Source organism: Vanellus vanellus (genome assembly GCF_965231255.1).
Source record: "Vanellus vanellus genome assembly, chromosome: 20".
NCBI lineage: Eukaryota > Metazoa > Chordata > Aves > Charadriiformes > Charadriidae > Vanellus > Vanellus vanellus.
Genome location: NC_138925.1, coordinates 6,977,186 through 6,998,318, shown reverse-complemented (window position 1 = coordinate 6,998,318; position 21,133 = coordinate 6,977,186). Strand labels below are relative to the sequence as shown.

Genomic DNA, 21,133 nt, shown 5'->3' with positions numbered 1-21,133 from the left:
AAACTAAGGAATTAACAGGGCAAGCGTCAAATGCTGTAGGCATGGCATTTTCATCTCCCTTCACAGGTCTGACTTTCCTTTGCCTTGACCTATTTGTCATCACATGCGGTGTGGGAAGGGATCTGTTGAAAGCTGCTTCTGCATGAGAATCCATTTGTTCAGTTGCGAATGAGGTTGGGCTTTAAACGCTGTCCTCACCGTGCACACAGAACAGCAACCGCAAGCTACAGGGGTTGCAGCAAACCCCGGGTGCAATGGAAACAGACGGGGAGGGGGGGAAGCAGGCAAGCTGTCTGCACGTACAGCGGAGGTGGAAGTTTGTGTGTGCGTTTGTCTAAGGCAAGGCGTTCTGGAATTGAAGCCCAGCAGCGGGTGACGATTACAGGCGACGTGTTTGTGCCTATGTGCAGTTTTACTGAGCAGTTGTCTTCTGTTACCTAAATCCCAGGGGCCCAGGGGTCAGAGGAGCTGTACGTGCCTCTAAAGAGCCCGTTGCAGCCGTTCCCAGTTTTGGTACCAGGGCTGATCTTGCAGCCTGTGGGATGACAGTATTCTTTCTCTTGGTTTCATGGTATCCATATGGAGTTAGGTCAGCTCTGGAAAATAATTCAAGAGTTGTCCTGATCCAGAGTGAAAGAAGTCGAAAACAGTTAACAGAATCAGAAATCTGTGCGGATGGATGGATTTAATATACGTTGCAATCTGATAGTTAAATCCTTGAAGGTTTCTAAATTCATTAGGAACTCTTAAGTCAGAATGAAATAGTCTGAGAGCGCTAAAGTTCACATGCTAATTTAATTTGTATTCATTTTCAATTGTATATCAACTTGCAAAATCCTTTGAAAATCAAATTACCTGACGCTACCTCTTGCTCCAGACCTGCTGCTCTGTTAATGGACTCGTTGGTGCGTGGTTGCTTAGCCCTGCTTGTTTAAGAATTTGATGATGTAAAATAAAATCTTTTCCCCGCCCCTAAAGAAACAGGAAGAGTGCAGCCACAAAAAGCGCAGTGCCCTTCCCACAGTGTCAGGAGAAAGAGTAGTTTTGCAGGGAAGTCCTGGTACAAGCCCACCCTAGTGTGCTGTTGGTTGTATAGCTCCAGACATGACTGGACGGACGGGTGAAGTCGGTCACCTCAAGATTCGAGCTTGCTTGCTGCTGATGGTGTGCCTATGGCAGTGGACACAGCAAACCCTGGCGACACCCTGCCAGGACGGTGAGCTGCGAACAATCAGTAAAGACGAAAAGAAATGCTGCCCCAAATGCAGCTCAAGCACAGGTAAAGGAATGATGTGTGTGTCTGCTTTCCATTTGTCAATATTGTTTTATGTTAACCAGGGTCATCAAGTGTGGGGAACAGGCGTGTGTGTGTGTGTGTAAATGTATCTTGAGTAACTGTATATGCAAAACAGACCGGCGAGGGCTTCCCTCCTGCCTCTGAAATTCATAGTGTGCCTCAGCTGTAAGCTTCAGAGCGGACTCACGTTTCGGATTTCTTACGTGCTTATACTTGTTATTCTGCAGTGGGAAAGGGAAAGCTGAATTTCTGTGGGTTGGTCTCTCTCACAGGAGAGGTGGTGTTCACTTCACACCAATTCTGAGCCTTTGCTCCATTCTAACATGGTTTCAAAGTTTCTCTGTGAAATTCAGACTTCAGAGGGAATACAGGGGTGTTGCTCTCTGTTAGGCTGTCCCTTGTAATTTGCAGTCCAAAAGAGAAGGAAACATCCCACTTCAATCCCTCCGTTCCACTGACCTGTGCTTGTCCCAGAAGTAAACGGACAGACGAGGTCTCAGGTGGTCATTACTTTCAACAGCCTGTTCTAACCTGGGTCCTTGCCTGGTCTTAGGATGGTGGTGAGATGGTAATGGATTCTAACTTGCCTGTAACTTTAAGTCAAATTAAGGCCCTAGAGGTGGGACAGGCTATAGCTGCAGGACCTACCGGGTGACATTTCTGTGCCTGTTAGGCTGAAGGACAGAACAGGGGACTCTACTGGCCTCTTCCACAGTCCCAGGAACGATCATACTATTCTTCCTAATTTAGGGCTGTCTGTGACGGTAGCCAGAGCTGAAGAGCACGGAATATGCAGCTGTTTGTATGACCTACAGCAAGGAATGCGCCTTCCTTTTCTGTTTGTCCCCAAAGAGGGTCGCTGGAAGCCTTGGCTAGCTCGTATGGTAGTGCTGCTCTCCTGCAGGTTAGCCACAGGACTAGCTGAGGAGTTACATCGTTCATCGGTGCCTAGGTAGGAGTCAGCCCCCACCTGTTAGTAGCTTGAATATATCTGCCTCAACCAACAACGGGGACACTGAGTTCCCTGTGGAAGGAGTGAGTGGACACACGGGATTTGTGGGAAGGAGCAATAAATAGGTGAAGAGCTGTAGAGTCCTCAGGAGTGTGGAGACCCCAGGGTATATCCCTTCCCACGGAGATAAAGCACCCACAGAAAAAACACCTCCAAGCTGTTTCCTTTTTGCTGCCAGACTTCGCTAAGTTGTGAAGGCCAATCAGAGGAGTGGGCAGAGGAAGATGTGGGCAGTTCCCTGGTGGCTTTATACGTTCCATCACTAACCCCAGGAAATAATCTTTGTGTGATCTGTGCTACTCACTGTGGGGTTTTAAGCACACTATTGAACTGGCCAGCGTGACCCTCGATGTTTTGTTTTTTCCTTTAAGGTTATACAGCTTCCTGGTTGAACAGCACTTTTCCTCTAATTGGTCTGCAACTGCTGGAAGGATGGCTTGATACTGTTTACTGATGGGATCAGTATATATCATAAATCCTTTGCTTTCATGAACCCAGGAGCCTCTCAGAATTAGAGATTATATTTATTGAGCGCAAGCAAAGTTCACAACAGAAGTCCTCTGGAAACAGAAGGACAGAGGGTAGGAAGGGTGCCGGTTTCATGGCTTGGGTTTAGACTCATGTCTGCCAACAGAGTGTTGGAAGCAGCTGCTGTTGTTAGGAAAGACATGGAAAAGGAGCTCTAGCTTCACTGGCCAAGGATCTTTTGGGCATCCCTCCTCTAACATGGCTCAGCCTAACTGGGAAGAGCTCTAGCCGTGTCCCGAGAGCTGACTGGATGGCTGGTTAATGTGTAGGGCTTCTTTGGGACACTGGCGGTGCCCTCCTCGCCCCACAGTGTCTAAACCTGCACAATGTCATAAAGCCAATCTGCTGCCTTACTTCTGTCTACCATGACCTGCACTGGTTTTCCAGGTAAGAGAGAAGGGTTAACAGTGGTAAGTCATGCAGTGCTCAGATAACCATTGTGTAAAAATTTGAGTGGTGCTGAACCTGAGTACTCTAGACTTTATCCAGTACACATGGGAGTCACATCTTTCTGGTATCCATTTTTTTCCACCACAGCACAGTAAGGAACTATTTCACCTGTGCCAGCCAGTAAGACGAGTGGTTAAGTTAATTTCTGGCCTCTGTGACAAAGGCAAGTCTTAACTTTCTTTTCTTCTTGACAGGAGACAACAGCACATGTCAAAACACTGAGGACCATGACTGCAAATGTCGTCAGGGATACAGCTGTATTGATAGCGCGTGTCTCTACTGCATAAAACTGCCCGAATGTGGAGAAGGCGAGGAGCTGGTTAAGCTTGGTAACTACAGACATGCTAATGACTCTAAAAAGCAGAGTTGGATATGAACGGCTAGCTGAGCAGCAGTTTCCTTCACTTGTTCTAACCTGCTTTTGGGAAGGCTCGTGATGCAGACAGAAATGTCTGTGACTAAAACCCTCGCTTCCCAGTTTTATAAGTCTTCCCTTTCTAAATTTGAGACTTTCGCTTCCATGCTCAAACTTTCAGTATTACTTTTCTTCCAAGTTGCTAGAGCTGTCAGTAGAAGACTGTTTTACTGTGTGTTACCTCTTAACTTTACACCCTCTGCTGTCAGATCAGGCTATTCTGCACCTCTTCCGTAAGGAGTTTCCTATCTGTTTCCCAAAACGCAAAGTGGGCAGGAACTGCTTACGTGTTTCTCTGGGACAGGGAGGGGGGGTGTCATAATGATGAAAGAGTGTAGAGGGAGTGCGTTGTGCTCTATCCTGTTATATCCCCATCTTTCAGTAAAGGCACTGACCACTAATAATTCATGTTCTCTTTTCTTGTAGGCATTTTAGACTTCACATTCAAGTGTAAACCATGTGAGATCGGAACCTATTCTAATGTTAAGAACGGCTGGTGCCGTAACTGGACTGAGTATGTATTTATTGATACTTTCCTTCTTTGGAAATATGCATGATAAAATTCTCAAATGACTAATGCTTAAGTTAGAAAGTAAAATGGAATCAAAGATGAGATCACCTATGAGATTAAGTGGAGGGTTTTTTTAATTCAGCAATATGATATTTCAGTCTCCTTTTGCCTCTATAAATAGTCAGTCTCAAAGCAGAACTTAAGACAAACTGCTGTGCATTCAACTTGCTTCCAAGTCCAGCTCAAACTGATGCAAAATTATTCCAAACATGGACATCACTCGGAACAAAGAGATTAAAAAAAAATATGCATATCAACAATTGTGATGTAGTGTTAACTTGTTGGGGAACAGCCATAACTTTACCTGCACTGCTATAAAAAGGGAAAAAAGGAAAGAAGTTGTGGAAAGGGTGGAGGGAAGGAATAAAGGGAGCCAAGAGAAAGGGTGGAGAGGAATGAAGGGAAAGGCAGAGACATTCTAAATGTGACTCTTATTCTTCTTTTAGTTGTGAAAGTTCTGGGTTTCTAACAATCAAGCAAGGCAACAGTACACATAATGCAATATGTGGTTTCCCTTCTAAAGATTTGGAGCAAGGTACCTTCTTATAATGATTTGTTTCTTTGAGCCTATAACTTTTCTCTACACTTCTTCAGCTGGTGACTTGCTGCGTAGTTATCATCCAGAGTTTGCTATCATGAAAATTTGCTTTGAAAATTACTGTTGTGTTTCTTGCAATATTAATATAGGTAGAGTTGCTGACCCGGGCAAAGATTCCACCATTAAAGCACTGTCAGTAATAAATAGAGAAAATCCCAACAGTTGTCCTTAAATAGAGCACACTTATTTTGTAAATTGTCAGAGTTTTCCGTTCAACTGCTCTTGCTGTTTTGCTTAGATGTCCTTAGGAAGACAATAGCTGTGTTGGTTATCCAGGTCCTTTACCTGTATTGGTTGAGCCCACAACACCCAGAATTGAAATCTCACGTCTTATCATGGATCAAATTAGGTGGGAATAAGCAGGTACGGGCTTTGCAGGTACTGAGTATCTTGAAGACAGCAAGCTGCACTGCTCCTGCCTTTTCCCCCACGCTGGTCCCTACAATGAATTGGTGCCTTTCGAGCCCGGGCCCTTCATTCAGAGAAATTGTTGGTTCTACTGAGACAAATGGCAAAAAGGTGCTGCTGTTAACTTCCATGAGGCAGACACAAGCGTGAAAATTAGGCTGGCTGTAGTGCTATTCAGGGAAACGTTGAAGCTAAATCCCCCCAAAAGCAAAAACCAAACCAGAGTAGGTAGAACAAGTGATAGCTGCAGGAGAGAGAGACATTGAACAGCGAGGAGATCAGGCGCGCGGGGTGTTTGCACGAATGCTGCTTACCACAGACAGTGACCTTTTGCACCCTTGACTTGGAGCATCTCAGTTCTATTGTTAATACCCACACTATTTGTTTGGGTTTTTTTCCTTGGAAAACTGTTTTCCACAGAAAGAGGAAGTTAATCTCTAAATTGTCTTGGAAGAACGTCCTTTCTTTTAACAATAGTCTCGGCATGTGATTTCTGAATCTCTATTAAATATATTTATCTGCAGCTCCTATTACCAACGACTCTCTGTACACCACCATCCTGGCCATCCTTACTGCAGTGGCTGTATTTGTTCTCATCTTGCTGACCTTCTTCTTGCATTTCTGCATATGGTCACTGAAGAAGGAAAAATACCACACAGTTGATGGTAAGTGCACCTTTGTGGACTTCTATGTAGCTTTTCGGTGGAGAATGATGTCTCCATGGATCCAGAGTCAGAACGGAATACATTAAGTTGAATAAATAGAGTAAATACAGATCTACTCTGTGATTTTGGGCGGGTTACTTAGTTTTGTGGAGATGCTGTGCGTGACTTGTATCTTTGCCCTTTCCTTGGAGAGAGGGTGTATTGGCAAAGGTCACGGGAGCTGACTGACATGTGTGAAGACCTCTTGTATGTGCAGTGCTTTTGCTTATTCTCACTGCAGATCTGGAACATAACTTCCCTAGGCTGCTGGTGGCTCCGCAACTGGCGCACCAGAGAGAAGAGACGTACAGCTGTCAGTTTCCAGAAGAAGAACATGGAGACAAAACCCCAGAAGAAAAGCCTTGCTATTTCCACTCGCAGAGTCTACAACGGGAGCAGATAAATTGCAATATGCTGTGAGAACAGGGAGCTGAGCTCAGCTTTTCGAGCAGAAAAAAAAGAAAAAAAGAAAAAAAAAAAAAAAAAAAGAAGGGATGGGCTGAGTGCCTCGTTATATACAGGGCAATAAGGAATGGGTTCGGAGGGCGTTTCGCTTTGTTTCTTCTTGCCAAACCTAGATTTAGAAGCAGAAAAACTGCAAAGTCAGGCAGACGTTCAGTTCAGCTGCCTTGCATTGTTGCAAGTTTCCTGGCTTGTTGGGTTTTTCATAGAATCATAGAATGGTTTAGGTTGGAAGGGACCTCAAAGATCATTGAGTTCCAACTCCCCTGCCCTGGGCAGGGACACCTCCCACCAGCCCAGGTTGCTCCAAGCCCCGTCCAGCCTGGCCTTGAACACCTTCAGGGATGGGGCCTCAACCACCTCTCTGGGCAACCTGCTCCAGTGCCTTACAACCCTCAAAGTGAAAACCTTTGTTTTCATTGATGCTCTTTTCAACTTTGTTTGGGACCAGGGACCCTTCTTATTATTTCCCTTTGCATCTTCTGCTCATGTCTCTGTGGCGCTCCCACAGATGGAGACATGGGTAGAAGGTTGGTGTCCCACCATCAGTCCCTGCAGTGCTCCAGGAAGTACAGTAGTGCCTATAGAGCACTTTCACAGTTTCTCAGTATTTCCAAGATGTGTCCTGATGCCCACCTTAAGGGAATAAGGCACTGAGTCTGGCAACCGTATCTACTGCTCTTCTCTCAGCAGACAGTGCTTTGCACTCCTGTCAAATTCCCCTCTTTGTTATGCAGCAAAAGGTCATTTCTTTTAATCCGTGAAATACTCTCCTCTCCGATCCTGATCCCGACAGAAATTTTCCTGTGCGAGTTCTGTGATCCCCTCCAGGGAAACTCAGGGAAGAAGGGAGTAACGTTTATCCTCTTCTATAACTCAGCAAACCGGATTACAAAAGGGAGACTTCTGAAAGGCTCAGATGAGAATCACACTGTCTAGAGAACGACATTCAGTTTAATGCTCTCTTCTCAACTGGTTTATAGAGAAGGAAAAAATGGTGGAAGACAGAGAAAAGCCCAACATTTGTTCTTGATGCTTTTTTTTTTTTTTCCCCCGTCCCAGAAGAAAAAGAACCAGAGCATCTGCTGGTACATCCCAGCATAGCTCCAGTGACTTGATCGGTAGCTGAGAGATGTTCCCCTTACTGAAAATTGTACCATGGAGGATTTTTTCTTAATGTTAGTTTAGTGCTCCTCCGGTTTCAGAGCTCTAACAGGGCAAGAATTATTGTTTTGCCTGAATTTAAATGGGCGGAGTTTCAGCTAGAGCTGGTTGCTTTCTGTGAATTGACTCTGATTTCAAATAAGAATCTGGTCTGTGGCTTCAACTAGTTGAAACTCGCCTGTCGTTTTTTTTATATAATTATTTTTGTGTTGCGTGGCTGCAATAATAGATTCAAAGCCCTGGATGCCTTCTGGTTCCGCCTTCCGCTGAAGCTGCTTGGAGGAGAGTCTTTTATGACTGACTCACCCCTGGGTAAAAATGAGTTTTGACAGCCTCCACGTGAAAGGTTATAAATATCTGACAGTACAGCCATTACGTCAGCTTCCTCTTGATGTCTTCGAGATAACATAAACTGTACAGGGCTTCTAAACTAAATCCTAACAGAATAATGAAATTTCTGTTAATCACCTTACTAAATACTCAGAGGGGATTATTCCGAGTCTGAATGACACGCGGTTTTAAGCGGGGCTCTGGGAAATTACAGTAGCTGCAGAGCAGAGGTTATTGCCTCCACAGATGTGTGGTGCAAAAGCACTTGAGCAGAGAATCCCGGGAAGTGGGACAGGGCATTACCTTGGTAAGCGAGGCACGGAGCCTCTGGGCTCCAAGGCAGGCTCGGTGAGACCGGGTAACCATCTACCTGTTGGGCTTTCATTGAGGTGACTCCGTGACCTCTCTAGGCAATCGGGTCCAGTGAGTGATTTCGAGTCAGAGAAGGTGGGAGTATTTGTTAGTTAAAATTTATATTATCCATTATGATGGATCGATCCTTGGTTTCTCTAGGCTCTTATCCTGCTTCACAGGCTGTGGTTTCTAGACCTCTCTCTAAGCTCTGGAAAGTTGGTCTTTCTCAAATCCTTCTCTGGAGGAGGTCTTGGCAAGCTTGAATAAAGCTGAAGGATCAATTTTATGATTCATGAACTTGGTTTTGTTGCTGAACATTTCTTCAGTGATTATATCAAGAGGAGGTATCCTGTCTTTTTTGCTTTTTGCCTTTTTTTATTATTTTTGTGTATTATAGAATCTTGTAACAGGGTGAAGTAATTGTAAGGGAAAATGAAGTGCAAAGGTGATCCTTATTCACTATGATGTATTCCTCCATAGTCCTGGTTTTAATCTTCCAGCTTCTCTGTTTTTGTGTTTCCTGCACCTGACATCCCGATACCTTAGCTTCCCCTTGGTGCAGAATGGGGGCAGTGGTACGTCTTAACCCTAAAGTGATGTTGTGAGACATAATTAGTACCTTCAATATATTTTTGCCTTCTTTGATCCTCTTACTGTTAATTCTTGTGTTACTGATAATTTTTTTCATAGATTTCCCGATGTGAAATTCACTTAAAAAGAGTGAGTTTTCCTCTGTTGCTTTGGGAAATGTGCAGATTCTTAACAGAGGTGAACTGGAGATTCAGCCAAGGAAAGGTGAAAGCATTGGACTGGATTAAACAGGATAACTTTTTTGAAGTGTAAGACTGTCTCTGTCTTGTAAGCAGTTTCCCTGTGGGATTTAATGTACTCAGAAGTTTGAACACTGACTGGTAACGACACTTCTTACTGCTCCTTCTACGATGGCCACATTTAGTCTTGGCTCTGTATTAACCCTTCTTGTTTTTTTAATGTTTTCAACAAGATTTCTGATTGTGACCTTTTGTAAAGGTAAAATAAACTTGAAAATTGAATGAAGTGCCTATGTGACATAATTAAGCAAATTGGAAAGGAAGGTTTATTCTTTAGGTTGTCCCAGTGTGTTCTTAGTTTTGCTTTCCCAATTCGCTTCCCCTCTCTTATTATTTCAGCAATGTACCCCCAATCAAATTCGTCTGCCATTAAATTTTAGATGGGTGCACTTGCACTGTTTTCCCTTTTTAAGCAGGAGGCTTAACGTTTCCTGCCTAAACCAACTTTTCAGCAATGCGCTACCAGAAGAGCGGGAAACTGTGGCTGACAATTTTTTTCCATTCCTGATAATGGCAGAGAAGCAGCAACATTTTGGGGGGAGGGTGGAGGGGGGGAGAGGAATCAACAGAGCTTACTGTTTAAGGAATGAAAGATTTGAGTGTCTCATGGAAGGCTCGTGCCTCTGGCAACAGGCGGCAAATCTTGGTGAAGCGTAGAAGACTTTCTGGGCTGTGGGTGTCGAATAGCCGACGCTGCTGCCAGTTAATATTGAAACATGATGAAGAGAACCATATTATTCATTGGAAATTTGCGCAGTGGCCTTTGGGTTTCTGTATGCCTACCTTGAAGAACAGTTCCACTTCCTGCTTACCTAACCACCTGACTTCACGCCTGCTTATTGATGGGAAAAGCAACCAATTTCCTGACTTCTTAAAGCTCCAATTCAGAGGGAAAAACCCAAAGGGTGAATCACTTAAGCCCTGGAGAATTTCAGTAGAAGAGCAGTTCTTTGCATCAAAGGAAATGAAAGCTATTGGCTCGGAAGAGGGAGCTCGTAAGAAAACACTGTATTTAAGTTTCCATTCAGAAGGAACAATGGCATTATTTTGTCAGTGTGCGTTTGCTGCAATATTTGAATCAGACCATGGCTGAATTTTCAGCTCAAATCCCAGAGTACATGGGGCTTTCTGAGTTCTGATTTGAACTTCAGGTTGATCTCTGTATATAGACTGTAGGCTAAAAAAGTCTTCTCCCTCAAATCATTTATATCCAATGGAACATCTGTAACAATATATTTTTTTTTTCTTGAATCTCTTTTCAAAAGAGAAAATAAAATATCCCTGAAAAATATTCCAAAGTTTCTAGAGGCTAAGTGATCGAGCACATTTAGAAATACAGTTTTTCACTAATGTTATTGGCATGAGTGAATAGTTAAAATATGGTATATGGTGATGTCTAAAAAAGCAAGAAGTTCCTTGACAGCGCTGACAGACAGGCAAATATGCAGGCTTCAAAATGACGCGTCAAATTGCAGCTTAACTGAGGACATAGTAAGCTTTACACTGTGTGCAGTGAAGCTTAAAAGGTGTATTACGTGCTTACGGGGGGAAAAAAAAAAGCTATTTTTTGTGGGATAGTTGGTAGCACTTACTCCTTGTTTTATTAGGAATTGGCCACCACTTATCTTAGAATCATAGGATCGCTGAGGTTGGAAGGGACCTTTAAGATCATCAAGTCCAACCATTGACCTACTCTGACAAAGCCACTTCTAAACCGTGTCCCCAGGTACCACATCCACCCTTTCTTTAAACACCTCCAGGGACGGCGAATCCACCCCCTGGGCAGCCTCTTCCAATGTTTGATAACCCTTTCTGTGAAAATTTTTTTCCGAATACCCAATCTAAACCTCCCCTGACATAACTTGAACCCCTTTCCTCTCGTCCTATCGCTTGTCACCTCTTAAACTTCTCTTTGAGTTGTCCTATGAAGTGAGGAATCTAATTGTAAAAAAAAGTTGTTGAGCAAAGGCTTGTTGCCGTTTAGTGGGAGTCTTTCCTAAATAGGTATTTTTGCCACGTCAGTCTGGGGGGTGTTTGCCCTCGCCGGCCATCCTGATGCCAGCCCTGACGTGGAGCGCTTGAATCCCTCCAAGAGGTGAGGAGGTGGATCCATCCTTACAGAGAGGCGGGGTGGGAGCTGGGCTCGTGCTGCCGAGGATGGAGGGAGCTGCTGCGCCCAGGACCACATCTCTGCCCCGTGGCAGGCGTGGGCTGGGTGCCCACACGTGTCCTCCTGCAGCCTACGTGCGAGCGGGCACTCTGAAAAGCGGGTACCGCTTCACTGGGTGTCGTGGTTTGGGCTGGGCTGGCCGCGAAAAGGAGCCGCGAACCGGGAGATTAAGAAATTTCTGGAGGAATTCTGTTTATGCAACGGAGGTGGAAGAAGTCTCCTACGTATGTGCCTTTTAGGAGATGGAGGGTAGCAGTTCGGAGAATAAGGTGGTACCCTTTTATATGGTCATTCAACTTACATACGTAAATTACGGTCGCGGGTGTTTGGGGCCCCAGTGAGCTCTGGGGATTTCTTCATCTTTTAGCTGCAGAAAAAGAGTGAAATAGTAACAGGGTAAGAGAAACACTTGCGGTGTGGAAATAGCTTTTCTCGTACGAGAGGTTTTGCTGAAACAGAAGGCAGCCAGGGATACGCGCAGGCAGAGTTTTGTTATGCTCCCGTGTCTGCTCATGTTTCCGGCAAATTAGTAGTGTTTTGAAACTGGGGAAGGTAAAACACTATTTTCACGGGACTCCCTGTCCTTGATTGTTTTTGTCTCTTTTCCCAAGGAAAGGGAAATTAAGCAATTGTGTGATTACACACCTGTTTTTCTAAATAGCTTTTCAACTGATCGCCAAGTTTCAGCCCAACCTGGCAAAAGTGTTCAGTTCTTAAAAGCAGTAGGAAAAGAGACTCATCATTTGTGGTGCTTATGGGCGCACCCTTGTTACAGATTTTTTTTTTTTTCTTCTAAAATTGTTGAATGATTATTTTTTTTTTCCAGTACACGCAGCTGTCTCTTTCCTTGATTTACACGTGGCCAGCGTGTGCTGCGAGAAGGAAAAACTGGGATAGAAGAGGGACCATGGGACCACACAAAGCTGCTCAGGTGAGTTTACAGCTATACCACGGATGCAACCTGCATAATTAACCTACGGGTAACTGAGAACTGCTGTTTGAAATTAAATGCCTGGTTGTTCTGGTTTGTAGCAATGCTTCCTTTTCAGTGCTCCCTATGTGTAGAGCGGGGAAAAAATTCTTAAGGTGTTCAAAATCCAAATGAAATATTTTCAAATTGTCAAAACGAACAGATTTGATTCAAGCTGGAGGTTTTTGGGTTGTTCTTCTTGGAGGGTAGAAGACAGCAGTGAGTATTTGGGAAAACAATTTTTTGGTTTGTGAAAACTTCCAGGATTAATATTGCTTCTTGATTTTGGCAGGGAAGAAACCCTATAGAAAAGGGACTGTTCACCATCAAGAATTGTGCTGCGCCTGCCCTTTCAGAGGAAGGCAGTGGCTCTCCAGGCCAACAGTTACCCGCATGCTGCTTTCTACACGTGGTTTAAGCTCAGGTAAACGGGTTTTATTTGTAGTATTTACACAGTATTTTACAATGGTTCTTTTTCTGATAAGAATCAGGCAATAAATATAGTTAAAAAATGGCGAAAGATTTTTCCTTGAGGCGTATGTACAGCTGAGATCAGAATTACAAGATCCAACGTTAATTGCGGTGGCCCATTCAGAACAGTGGCCAGTGGAGAAGAGTTTGTGTGCAGACCCTCGTTCACCTCTCGGTCTGAAAGCAGCTCGGTTTTCATTTCCCAGTCTATTCTTACTTGTTCTTGCAGCTTCTCCACTTTCTGTTGCGATCATATTCAGCATACCTTCTTCTTGTCACTGCGTGCTCATGTCCTGCTGGTGTTGCCGGGATTTCTTAGGGATGATTGGTGGTGGCTGAAGAGTCAGAGGATCACGGAATTTCTCTGGCTGGAACATATTTGCAGCACATGAATATCCTGAGTCTACCAAGAAATTGCATGCTAGACAAACGTAGCCACACTTGACTATAGAATAGCCATAGTGATTAATAAATACTCAGAGCCCAACACCTCTTCTGCTTTTAAAACATCCACTCCTGATTTGCCTTTCTCTCCTCTGAGCCCGTATGGGGTTATCCACTGTGTAGGGTGGGCTATACATTCTGGCCAACAAAAAATGATTGAAAACTAGAGTTTTGGAAGGACCTACTTGGAAAGAACTCCAGTTTACAAGGGTATAACCTGCAGAGAACCAGGGCATACGCTGGTAGTGCAATCACGAGTATTTTAGGAGGTAGTGTGACATAGTGCGTCTCTAGCTTTGTGAAATAGAGTCTGATAACCTGCCTCCTCCCCTCAGCAGTTCTGCTTATTTCAGTACGTAATTGCCTTTGAAATCAGTGCAAGTTGAGTGCCTGGGTATCACGCTTTCACTCCTAGAGTAGGTAGATGTTTTGCCTAAGAGGGCCCAAATTCCATCCCAAATTCCATCCTTGATGACGGAGTGTTTTTCTTTTTTTAAATACCCACTGATATTTTACTGGCCAAATGGATGAGTCTTATCAGAAGAAAGATAGGCTTGAAGACAACTGCCTACTCAGGTGGGTCTTTTGTGGAACAGGAGAAGGAAAATTGGGAGAATGATACGTCTTAGATGCATCTATGGCTGGGAAATCCCAGGCTTGAAAAGAGATGTTGCTGCAGTAAAGTTATCTGAAAAATACCTTCTGTAGGTAGAAGAGGCATTTTTCATAATCCTCTGCAGTGGAACAGGTGATAAGGATTGGTTCTGTCAGGCTTCCTGCAAGACATCAGCAGGGAACGGTTTGGTGATGGAAAAGCCTGCAAAGTTTGCCATGACACACATCTTATTAGCGAGGAAAGTCACAGGGACTCTCCCTTGTGGGAAGGCAACTTCATAAGGTGACCCATCCTCAAGGCAAGCCGGAGCACCGGTATGGCTCAGTTTCTCATTAGAATCATGAAATGGATGAGGTTGGAAGGGACCTCTGGAGGTCACCTGGTCCAGCCCTCCTGCTCAAGCAGGGCCACCCAGAGCCGGTTGCCCAGGACCGTGTCATGTCCAGACAGCTTTTGAGTATCTCCGAGGTTGGAGACCCCGCAGCCTCTTTGAGCAACCTCTCCCAGTGCTCGGTCACCCTCCCAGTAAAAACCTGTTTCCCTGGGGTCAGACAGATCCGCCTGTCTTTCATCGTTCCCGTCTCTCTTTCTCAGTTGCATACCTGTGATTTCAAACTGTAACCTCCCCAGCACGGCCGACTTCTCCTTTGCCTGGATTCCAGTTAGGGGGAGTTTTCCCTTCAAAGAAGAAAAGAAAGAAGGTGCTTTCCCTTCGGCTCCTCCCTTTTCTCCTCGCTCTCAGGCGTTTTCATCACCCAGTGCTGCTCACTAGCTCCAGCTCCTTTTACTTCTTCACTTATTTGACCACTTCCAGTATTTCCTCTGTTACCTTGTACGTGATTGCAGTTCTGTCCTTATCCACGGAGAGGAAAAGCAGATCTTCTGGAAACAGGATCAGCAGTCTTTCCTCGGAGTCCTGTGGAAAAGAGACATCTTGGAGGCAGCAGAAACATTCAATAACTTCCACTCAACGCGTCTGTCTCAGTCAAAGGCAGAATATGGAGTTTAAGGACTATGACAATACACCAAAACTGGAACTGTCTGCAGCACCCAGTTGCTCCGGTGCCAGCCACAGATGCTATTCTTTATATTTCTTATTCAGGTTGGCTATTCCTCGCTTGGAAAGCTGATCGGGTCTCACAGAGTGGTGAGGGTTTTTTAGAATAGGTCAGGTACGCACCTGCAAGGAGGTGTTTGGAAAAGGTTGGTCTTGCTGTGTGATGGGAAAGGGGTGGATCACTCCCTCCCAGCTCTGCTCCCTTGGAAGTTGAGGGCAACTGTTTGGACACATTGTCAGAAGCAGCTTTCAGAAATACAACTGCATTTCCTGTTGTCTCTTTAATACTGTGAGACTTTGACATAATTAGCCCTTTTTTTTTTTTTTTCTTCTTTTTTTTTAAGTGAGCCTAAACTTTCACTGGTTCCCGTCTTCTTAAAGCCACCCACACATCAGACTGGTAGACGTTGTACGTTACCCCCATGCAGCCGCCAGCCACTTGCACTGTGGTCAAATACTGTATCCTTCCCAGATGCTGAATAGGTTTTCCTTCCCACTTCAGAATGGTGTTACACCACAGATGTCTCATCAGCTCCTGTTTCTTCCATTGCTCATCACACGGCACCTTTTTTTTTTTTTTTTTTTTTAGAGACAGAATAAAATGAGATAAAACTACAAGTATGTTTTTCAGGGTTATAGGGTCATAAAAGAAAGGTATTTAGGATATATGCTTGGAAACTGGGAAACATGTGATGAGGTTCCTGGTTTGCTGTGGGTTTCCCACCGGCTTGAACAAAGTCAGGTGTACTGTGCTTTCACGAGCAGCAATTGAGACAACCGAACAGCTTTAGCTATTAAAAGGGAAAGCTCCCAGTTTCCTTCTGCCCCTCAGAAGAGGTTGTTTGAGACACTGGTTCGATTTGAATTAGAATTTCGTCTTAGTTGAAAGCACTTTGGGCTTGGCACGCAAGTCCCTTTATTCGGAGGTCTTCTCCTTTTTCCTTCAAAGTGGCGCTGCCCGGCTAACAGGGGAGGGGGGGGTCGATGCGGGCTCAGGGTGTACATGGCTATGCCGAGTCCTGGATGGATTGCTGCGATCTATATTGAATCCTTCGAGCGGGACCACCTGGGCTAACCGCTGTAAAGTCAGCTTGTGCCCACTAACTACGGTCAATCGTGTGAGCTGTAGGGAAGAGCAGCAATCAGCAGCTCCTAGGGATGGCTGGCCTGGGTTGTGCTTCCCCCCCCTTCCCAGCTGAAGACACAACCGAGGTGGGGTGTTGCCCTGGACTCTGTGCCGTGCAAGACACCGAGAACAGCAGAGAAAGAGGAAACCTTAGCGGAACTGTTAGTAAATAACCCCAGGGAGGGGGTAAAGACAAGCTGGCTTTCCGGCCGGCTCTTACCCTTTAGGAATCTGAGCGTACCACCACATGGACAAAAGCTTTGGAGGACTGGTTGGATTGCCTAAGGCAGGGCGGTGCGGGTGTTCGCGCTGGCAGTGTGACCCTGCCATCTTGTGACCCGTGCGGATGTTGCAGTGTGTCGCTTGTGTGGCAGCGCGTATCCAAGAGTAAGGCTTTATTTTGTGACTGTAACTAAGAGGAAATTTAATGTATTTTCTTTTTACCAGCGCAGTAGTTACATCCCAGCAACAAAAAACCATCAGTAATTTTTCTAAAATCTCTCATGAGCATAGAGCAGCAGTTGCAAATTTGTGTGTCGTGAGTTTTCTTGCCGTACCCTACAACAGCGTTCTCAAGCACCACCGCTGTTCATTTCCACCCTGCGTTCTAAAAATCCCTGAAAAACCCTGTCCGCTTTCAAAGCTGCCACTGTTTCCCGTTTTCATCCCATTCTCTTTATGTCTCTTCTGCAGCGACAAGTTACGCCAGGGGAGGTTTAGATGGGATATTAGGAAAAATTTCTTCACCAAAAGGGTTGTCAAGCATTGGAACCGGCTGCCCAGGGAGGTGGTGGAGTTGCCATCCCTGGAGGTGTTAAAAAGACGTGTAGATGTGGTGCTGAGGGACGTGGGTTAGTGGTGGCTTTGGCAGCGTTAGGTGGATGGTTGGACTCGATGAGGTCCCTTCCAACCCAGACAATTCTATGATTCTGTGACTCACCAGAAAAGAGATATTATTGTTGGGTCTGACTGGGCGGGGAGTGTTTGCCATCTTGATTTGGTGCTGGAGGTGCCGAACCCACATTTCAAAGTCGGCTGAATTCTGGCAGCAAACGAGCCTGGGTTCTATCATGGACCCTGTGCAAAGAAACATAGAAGCCCTGGGTCTGAGAAGGGCGGCTGCCGTCTGCCTTTGAGCCCGGCGGGTGAATCCGAGTGCTGCCCTTCCGCTCTGTCACTCCCTATCTCTAGAGCCGTATTCCACCTGGGCTTTGATACCTCATGGTGAAACAAGCTCATGTCTGTCTTGCGTCGCTCTTGATGGCAGATACTGGGTGGGCTCTTGGGACAGTTAGGTGCCTTCCTTGATCTACACGCAGACATCAGCATTTGCCTCCTGTTTAGTTTAGGTAGAAAAGTAGAGTCAAAGGGAACCTATAATTTATATTGCCTTGCACGTGAGGAATTCCAGCTAACCCTGAGGCAGCAGTTGTGTCCACCTGTAAAAACTAACATTCCGAATTCCTTCCATCTCTCTACGTCTCCTCCCTCTGTGTAACTGTAGCGTATGCCGCATGTGCGAGCCCAGTCCAGAAAGGCACGGCATGTTCTCCAGCACGGCTGAATGTTGGAGAGGAGGCATGGCCCTTCTTCAGCAGCCCCCCACATGGCTGCATAACCCCTCTCATCTTCTAGTGGGAGGTGTCCCTGCCCAGGGCAGTGGGGTTGGAACTACATCATCTTCAAGGTCCTTTCCAACCTAAACCATTCTATGACTCTATGACCTTCCAGCCACGTAGGCCAGTCCTTGAAGGCCGGAGCATGGGTATCGCTGCTTTGTGACTATCACAGACCCCTTCAGGAACTGCGGAACAGGCTTACCAGAGATCTCAAATGTGTGGCTGATTGCACTCGCAATCTCTCTCAGCTGCATCCCAGCAAGAGGAAGGAGACCCTGGTAGGGTAGGGAATTGTGTTAGAAATTGGTTGGTAACAACTTCTCTGTGTCCCACTGCGGTCCCTCTGGTGCACAGCGGAATGCTTTTCTGCAAGCCAGGCCAAAGAATTTCCCATCCTTCGAACCTTTGACTTTAAGGAAGCCTGTGTGGGATGAGGTTCAGCTCATTGATTGAAGACATCGGAAATGGGGGGGTTTATTCAGGTTTCCCTACCCGTAAAATGACTGTCCTCCTTCATAATGTGCTCTGAGATAGAGGGGTGAGCTCCACCAATAGACCAAGGCTGGTGTTGAAAAGTACGTGGCATGAACTAGATGGAATTTCATCTGCTTTGCAGCCTCCCCCTCTTTAATTCCTGCCCCCTGCCCCAAACCACGCTAGGAGACTACACTCGTGTTCAGGACAAAGAGGCCCTAGTTTGCATTTTGGATCCTGTATTTCATAAACCGATGATTTCTTTTCTGTGTCCTCTTACGCCACCAATCTTAACTGATGGAGGGACCTTTTTATCCACTCCAGTGTTAAACAGATCAAGGACCTTCTTTCTCTAGTTACTGTAAGTTTCCTGGTGTGGCTCTCTTTTTTTTCTCACATTTAGGATCCGCATACGTATACCCACAACAGCCATCAGGAGACATTGCTGTGCTGAAGGCGGCTCTTCTGGATATGTCTCTCTTTGGTACACCATGTCTGCCCCTCCGAGATACCTTTCCTACCTCTCTCTCCAAGGGTAGGTACTCTGTTTGCCACGTATGCGATAGAGCAATGAGCAAAGAGATATTTAGGAAATCTTGAATATGAACATGGATACGAGAGAGACAGAAGGATTCTTGTGCTTTACCTCATACACAAATGCCTTCTTTCTGCGATCCACGGAGAGAATCAGCAAGTGGAAGGAGGACAGCACAATGTAGCATTCACACATCTCCTGTTGAAATAAAATCAATTATTTCTTTCCTCCAAAATGTTTCCAATTTTTTCTTTTTTTAAGGAAATTATATTTCCTCTAAGGTCTTCACCTTCCCGTCCTTTCTGCTGATGCAGTTCTTAGTGCATTGTTGTGTACAGACAGTGCTGACGGGCTGTCATGCTGGGTGACCGGTTGGTGAGGAGGAGCTGCGCGGTGTTTAACTGCTGGACTGTCTTGCACTGTCTTGGTCACAGTCTGACTGAAGCTTATGTCCATACTTTGTAATTTTATATCATCTTCCCTTAAATGGTCTCTGTGTGCTCTCTGAGCTCTAGGAAGCCAGGCCGTGGCTTTCCTGTGAGACGGGGGGGGGTTACTGGTGTCTGTACAGCCAGATACGCAGTGATGTGCAGTTAGGGAGCCCTGAATCCGTGGCAGAGTTAGAACAGATCTCCTTTCCCTCTTCTGACCTCGTCAAAACCAGGGTACTGGCAATTACGCTGCATTAGTTTTACCAGTCACCTCCAGTACCTGTGGAGAGGGCTCGATCGTTGCACATACAAATTTGCAACCGTAATAACCAGTCCTTGTCGCTTTGGGGAAAAAGAGTACAAAAAGATTCTGACAAAAAAAAAAAAAAAACAAAAAACAAACCCTGTTTTTGTTTCCCCAGGGAATGGTTGAAAAGATTTATGCTGCTCAAAGGAGTGGCTGTGAAACCCATTCAGCTTTTGCTGGCACTGGTGAAAAAAGTTGAACATATCAGCATTAAGTCTTGAAAACAAAGGTCAAACAAATCGTAGCTTTAGTCAAGCCCTGAGATTTGACAGTAATTTGGGCAGGATGTATGGAATCCAAATTTACCCCCGCCTTATCCCTTGCGTATTACTCAGCGGTTATAGTAAGAGGATGATTACCTCCATTGAATGACTTCTCAGAAAGACCGGGGAGGACCAAATAATTTCCCCAAGAGAGTGGATGTTCATCCCTTCCCAGCCGCCGATGGGCTGTGTGATCAGCAAGTTCGCTAGTTCCTCCCGCGTTCTTCCCCACGGTACTTCTGGCTGAAACAAAGAGGCATTAGCCGGCATTTCTGCTGGTAATCTTACCAGCAGTATCCCGTAATGTAAAACAATTAGACGTGGAAAAACGGAAACGAGAGCCAAGAAATAACGATTTATAACACTAGCTAACAGAGGGAAGGGGTAGTTTTGCAGCCCAGATGGTGGGAGATTTGGATGTTGACCGTATATGTGAATTTGCATAAATCACTTCCCCCTCCCTCTGAGCATCTTTTCTCAACAATGGTGATAAAATGTGGTCCCCAGGAAAAAAAACCCAAACTGACGTGTGATGACAAACTGTCTGGCACGTGAATTTGCAGAGCAAAAGCTGGAAACCTATACCTGGGCCTCAAAACTGAAAGAACTGTTGGTTACTTGCTTTCAAAGCAAAGGGCATGTCGTAGGCCCTGGCACATCACTGTCATGGGACGCTGCGTCGGGATAGTGCCACCGTGGGGTGAGATAAACGGGCTGCTGATTTCTTCCTTGATTCCACATACAAATCTTTGCTTGCACGGTCCTGCTCATACTCACATCTTCTGTTTCCGCTGGGATTGCAGGGTCCTTGGGATGGAGGGGCGCCTCGCTCTGGCCCTCTGAGTTGGACCCGCTTCTGAAATGGGAGAGAACGCGGAAAAGCGTAGAAAAGCACTTACATGTGTTGCATTTTTTAAGAGAGAGAGAGATCAATGCTCAGTGAGCAGACAAGTTTATGGATTTCTGGCATAAATTTGGTGTATTTTAGAATACGCATTTTTTTGAGGAATATTGGCTGGTAACAGCTCGGTGAGCTCTAGGAAAAAGAACAACGCAGCAGATGCAGAACCAGAAAGCAGGCATTGTCAGGGAATAACGCACCTCGTCTTTTGGGGAACATGCCACTAAATGCCCCTTCATATTAAGCAGAGACCGGGTCCTAAACTCAACAGAGCACTTAGACTCTTAATTTTCCGCTGGCAGTACACAGAAAAGAGCGTAGGGATGAGGAAGGCGCTCTCCGTATGCCTTGGTGGGCCAGGAAGGAATAATACCATTGCGTGTAAGACGGTAAAATTATGGAAGGAAATGTATACTGTAGCTCAACACTTGGCCTAAAGCGAAGACCACTGAGGTGGTACCGGAACAGTCTTCACAGGTGTAAAATGCTGCTGGAAAGAGGAGGGGGACATTTCTTTCTTTTTGGCTGTGGTGTGTAAGATAGAGACAATGGCCTCACCTGCGTTAAGGGTTTGCTGTTAGGAAGAAGCAATGGCTTTCCCTGGGGCGCTGCAGAACCTTCATCGC

At 45.5% G+C, this 21,133-nt stretch overlaps 1 protein-coding gene and 3 long non-coding RNA genes across 4 annotated transcripts; 2 read left to right on the top strand and 2 right to left on the bottom strand.

The window, feature by feature from the left end:
- Positions 1-254: 254 nt before the first annotated feature.
- Positions 255-7,106, top strand: TNFRSF18 (TNF receptor superfamily member 18; the record flags this gene model as incomplete). Its single annotated transcript, XM_082493517.1, is given in 9 exon segments — positions 255-284; positions 979-1,041; positions 1,043-1,082; positions 1,085-1,279; positions 3,482-3,616; positions 4,129-4,216; positions 4,720-4,808; positions 5,804-5,944; positions 6,225-7,106. Coding segments are annotated over 9 exon segments (960 nt in total). The 3' UTR covers positions 6,404-7,106.
- A 5,086-nt stretch (positions 7,107-12,192) lies between these two features.
- LOC309680129 lies at positions 12,193-18,655 on the top strand. Its single transcript, XR_014269879.1, has 3 exons — positions 12,193-12,224; positions 12,556-12,687; positions 18,474-18,655. It is a non-coding gene; the product is annotated as an uncharacterized lncRNA (long non-coding RNA).
- LOC309680114 lies at positions 12,738-14,763 on the bottom strand. Its single transcript, XR_014269874.1, has 4 exons — positions 14,624-14,763; positions 14,397-14,472; positions 13,878-13,954; positions 12,738-13,102 (listed from the first exon to the last, which is right to left on the bottom strand). It is a non-coding gene; the product is annotated as an uncharacterized lncRNA (long non-coding RNA).
- Positions 18,656-18,775: 120 nt separating the features above from the next.
- On the bottom strand, positions 18,776-20,443 carry LOC309680128. Its single transcript, XR_014269878.1, has 3 exons — positions 20,384-20,443; positions 19,703-19,849; positions 18,776-18,803 (listed from the first exon to the last, which is right to left on the bottom strand). It is a non-coding gene; the product is annotated as an uncharacterized lncRNA (long non-coding RNA).
- Positions 20,444-21,133: the final 690 nt, after the last annotated feature.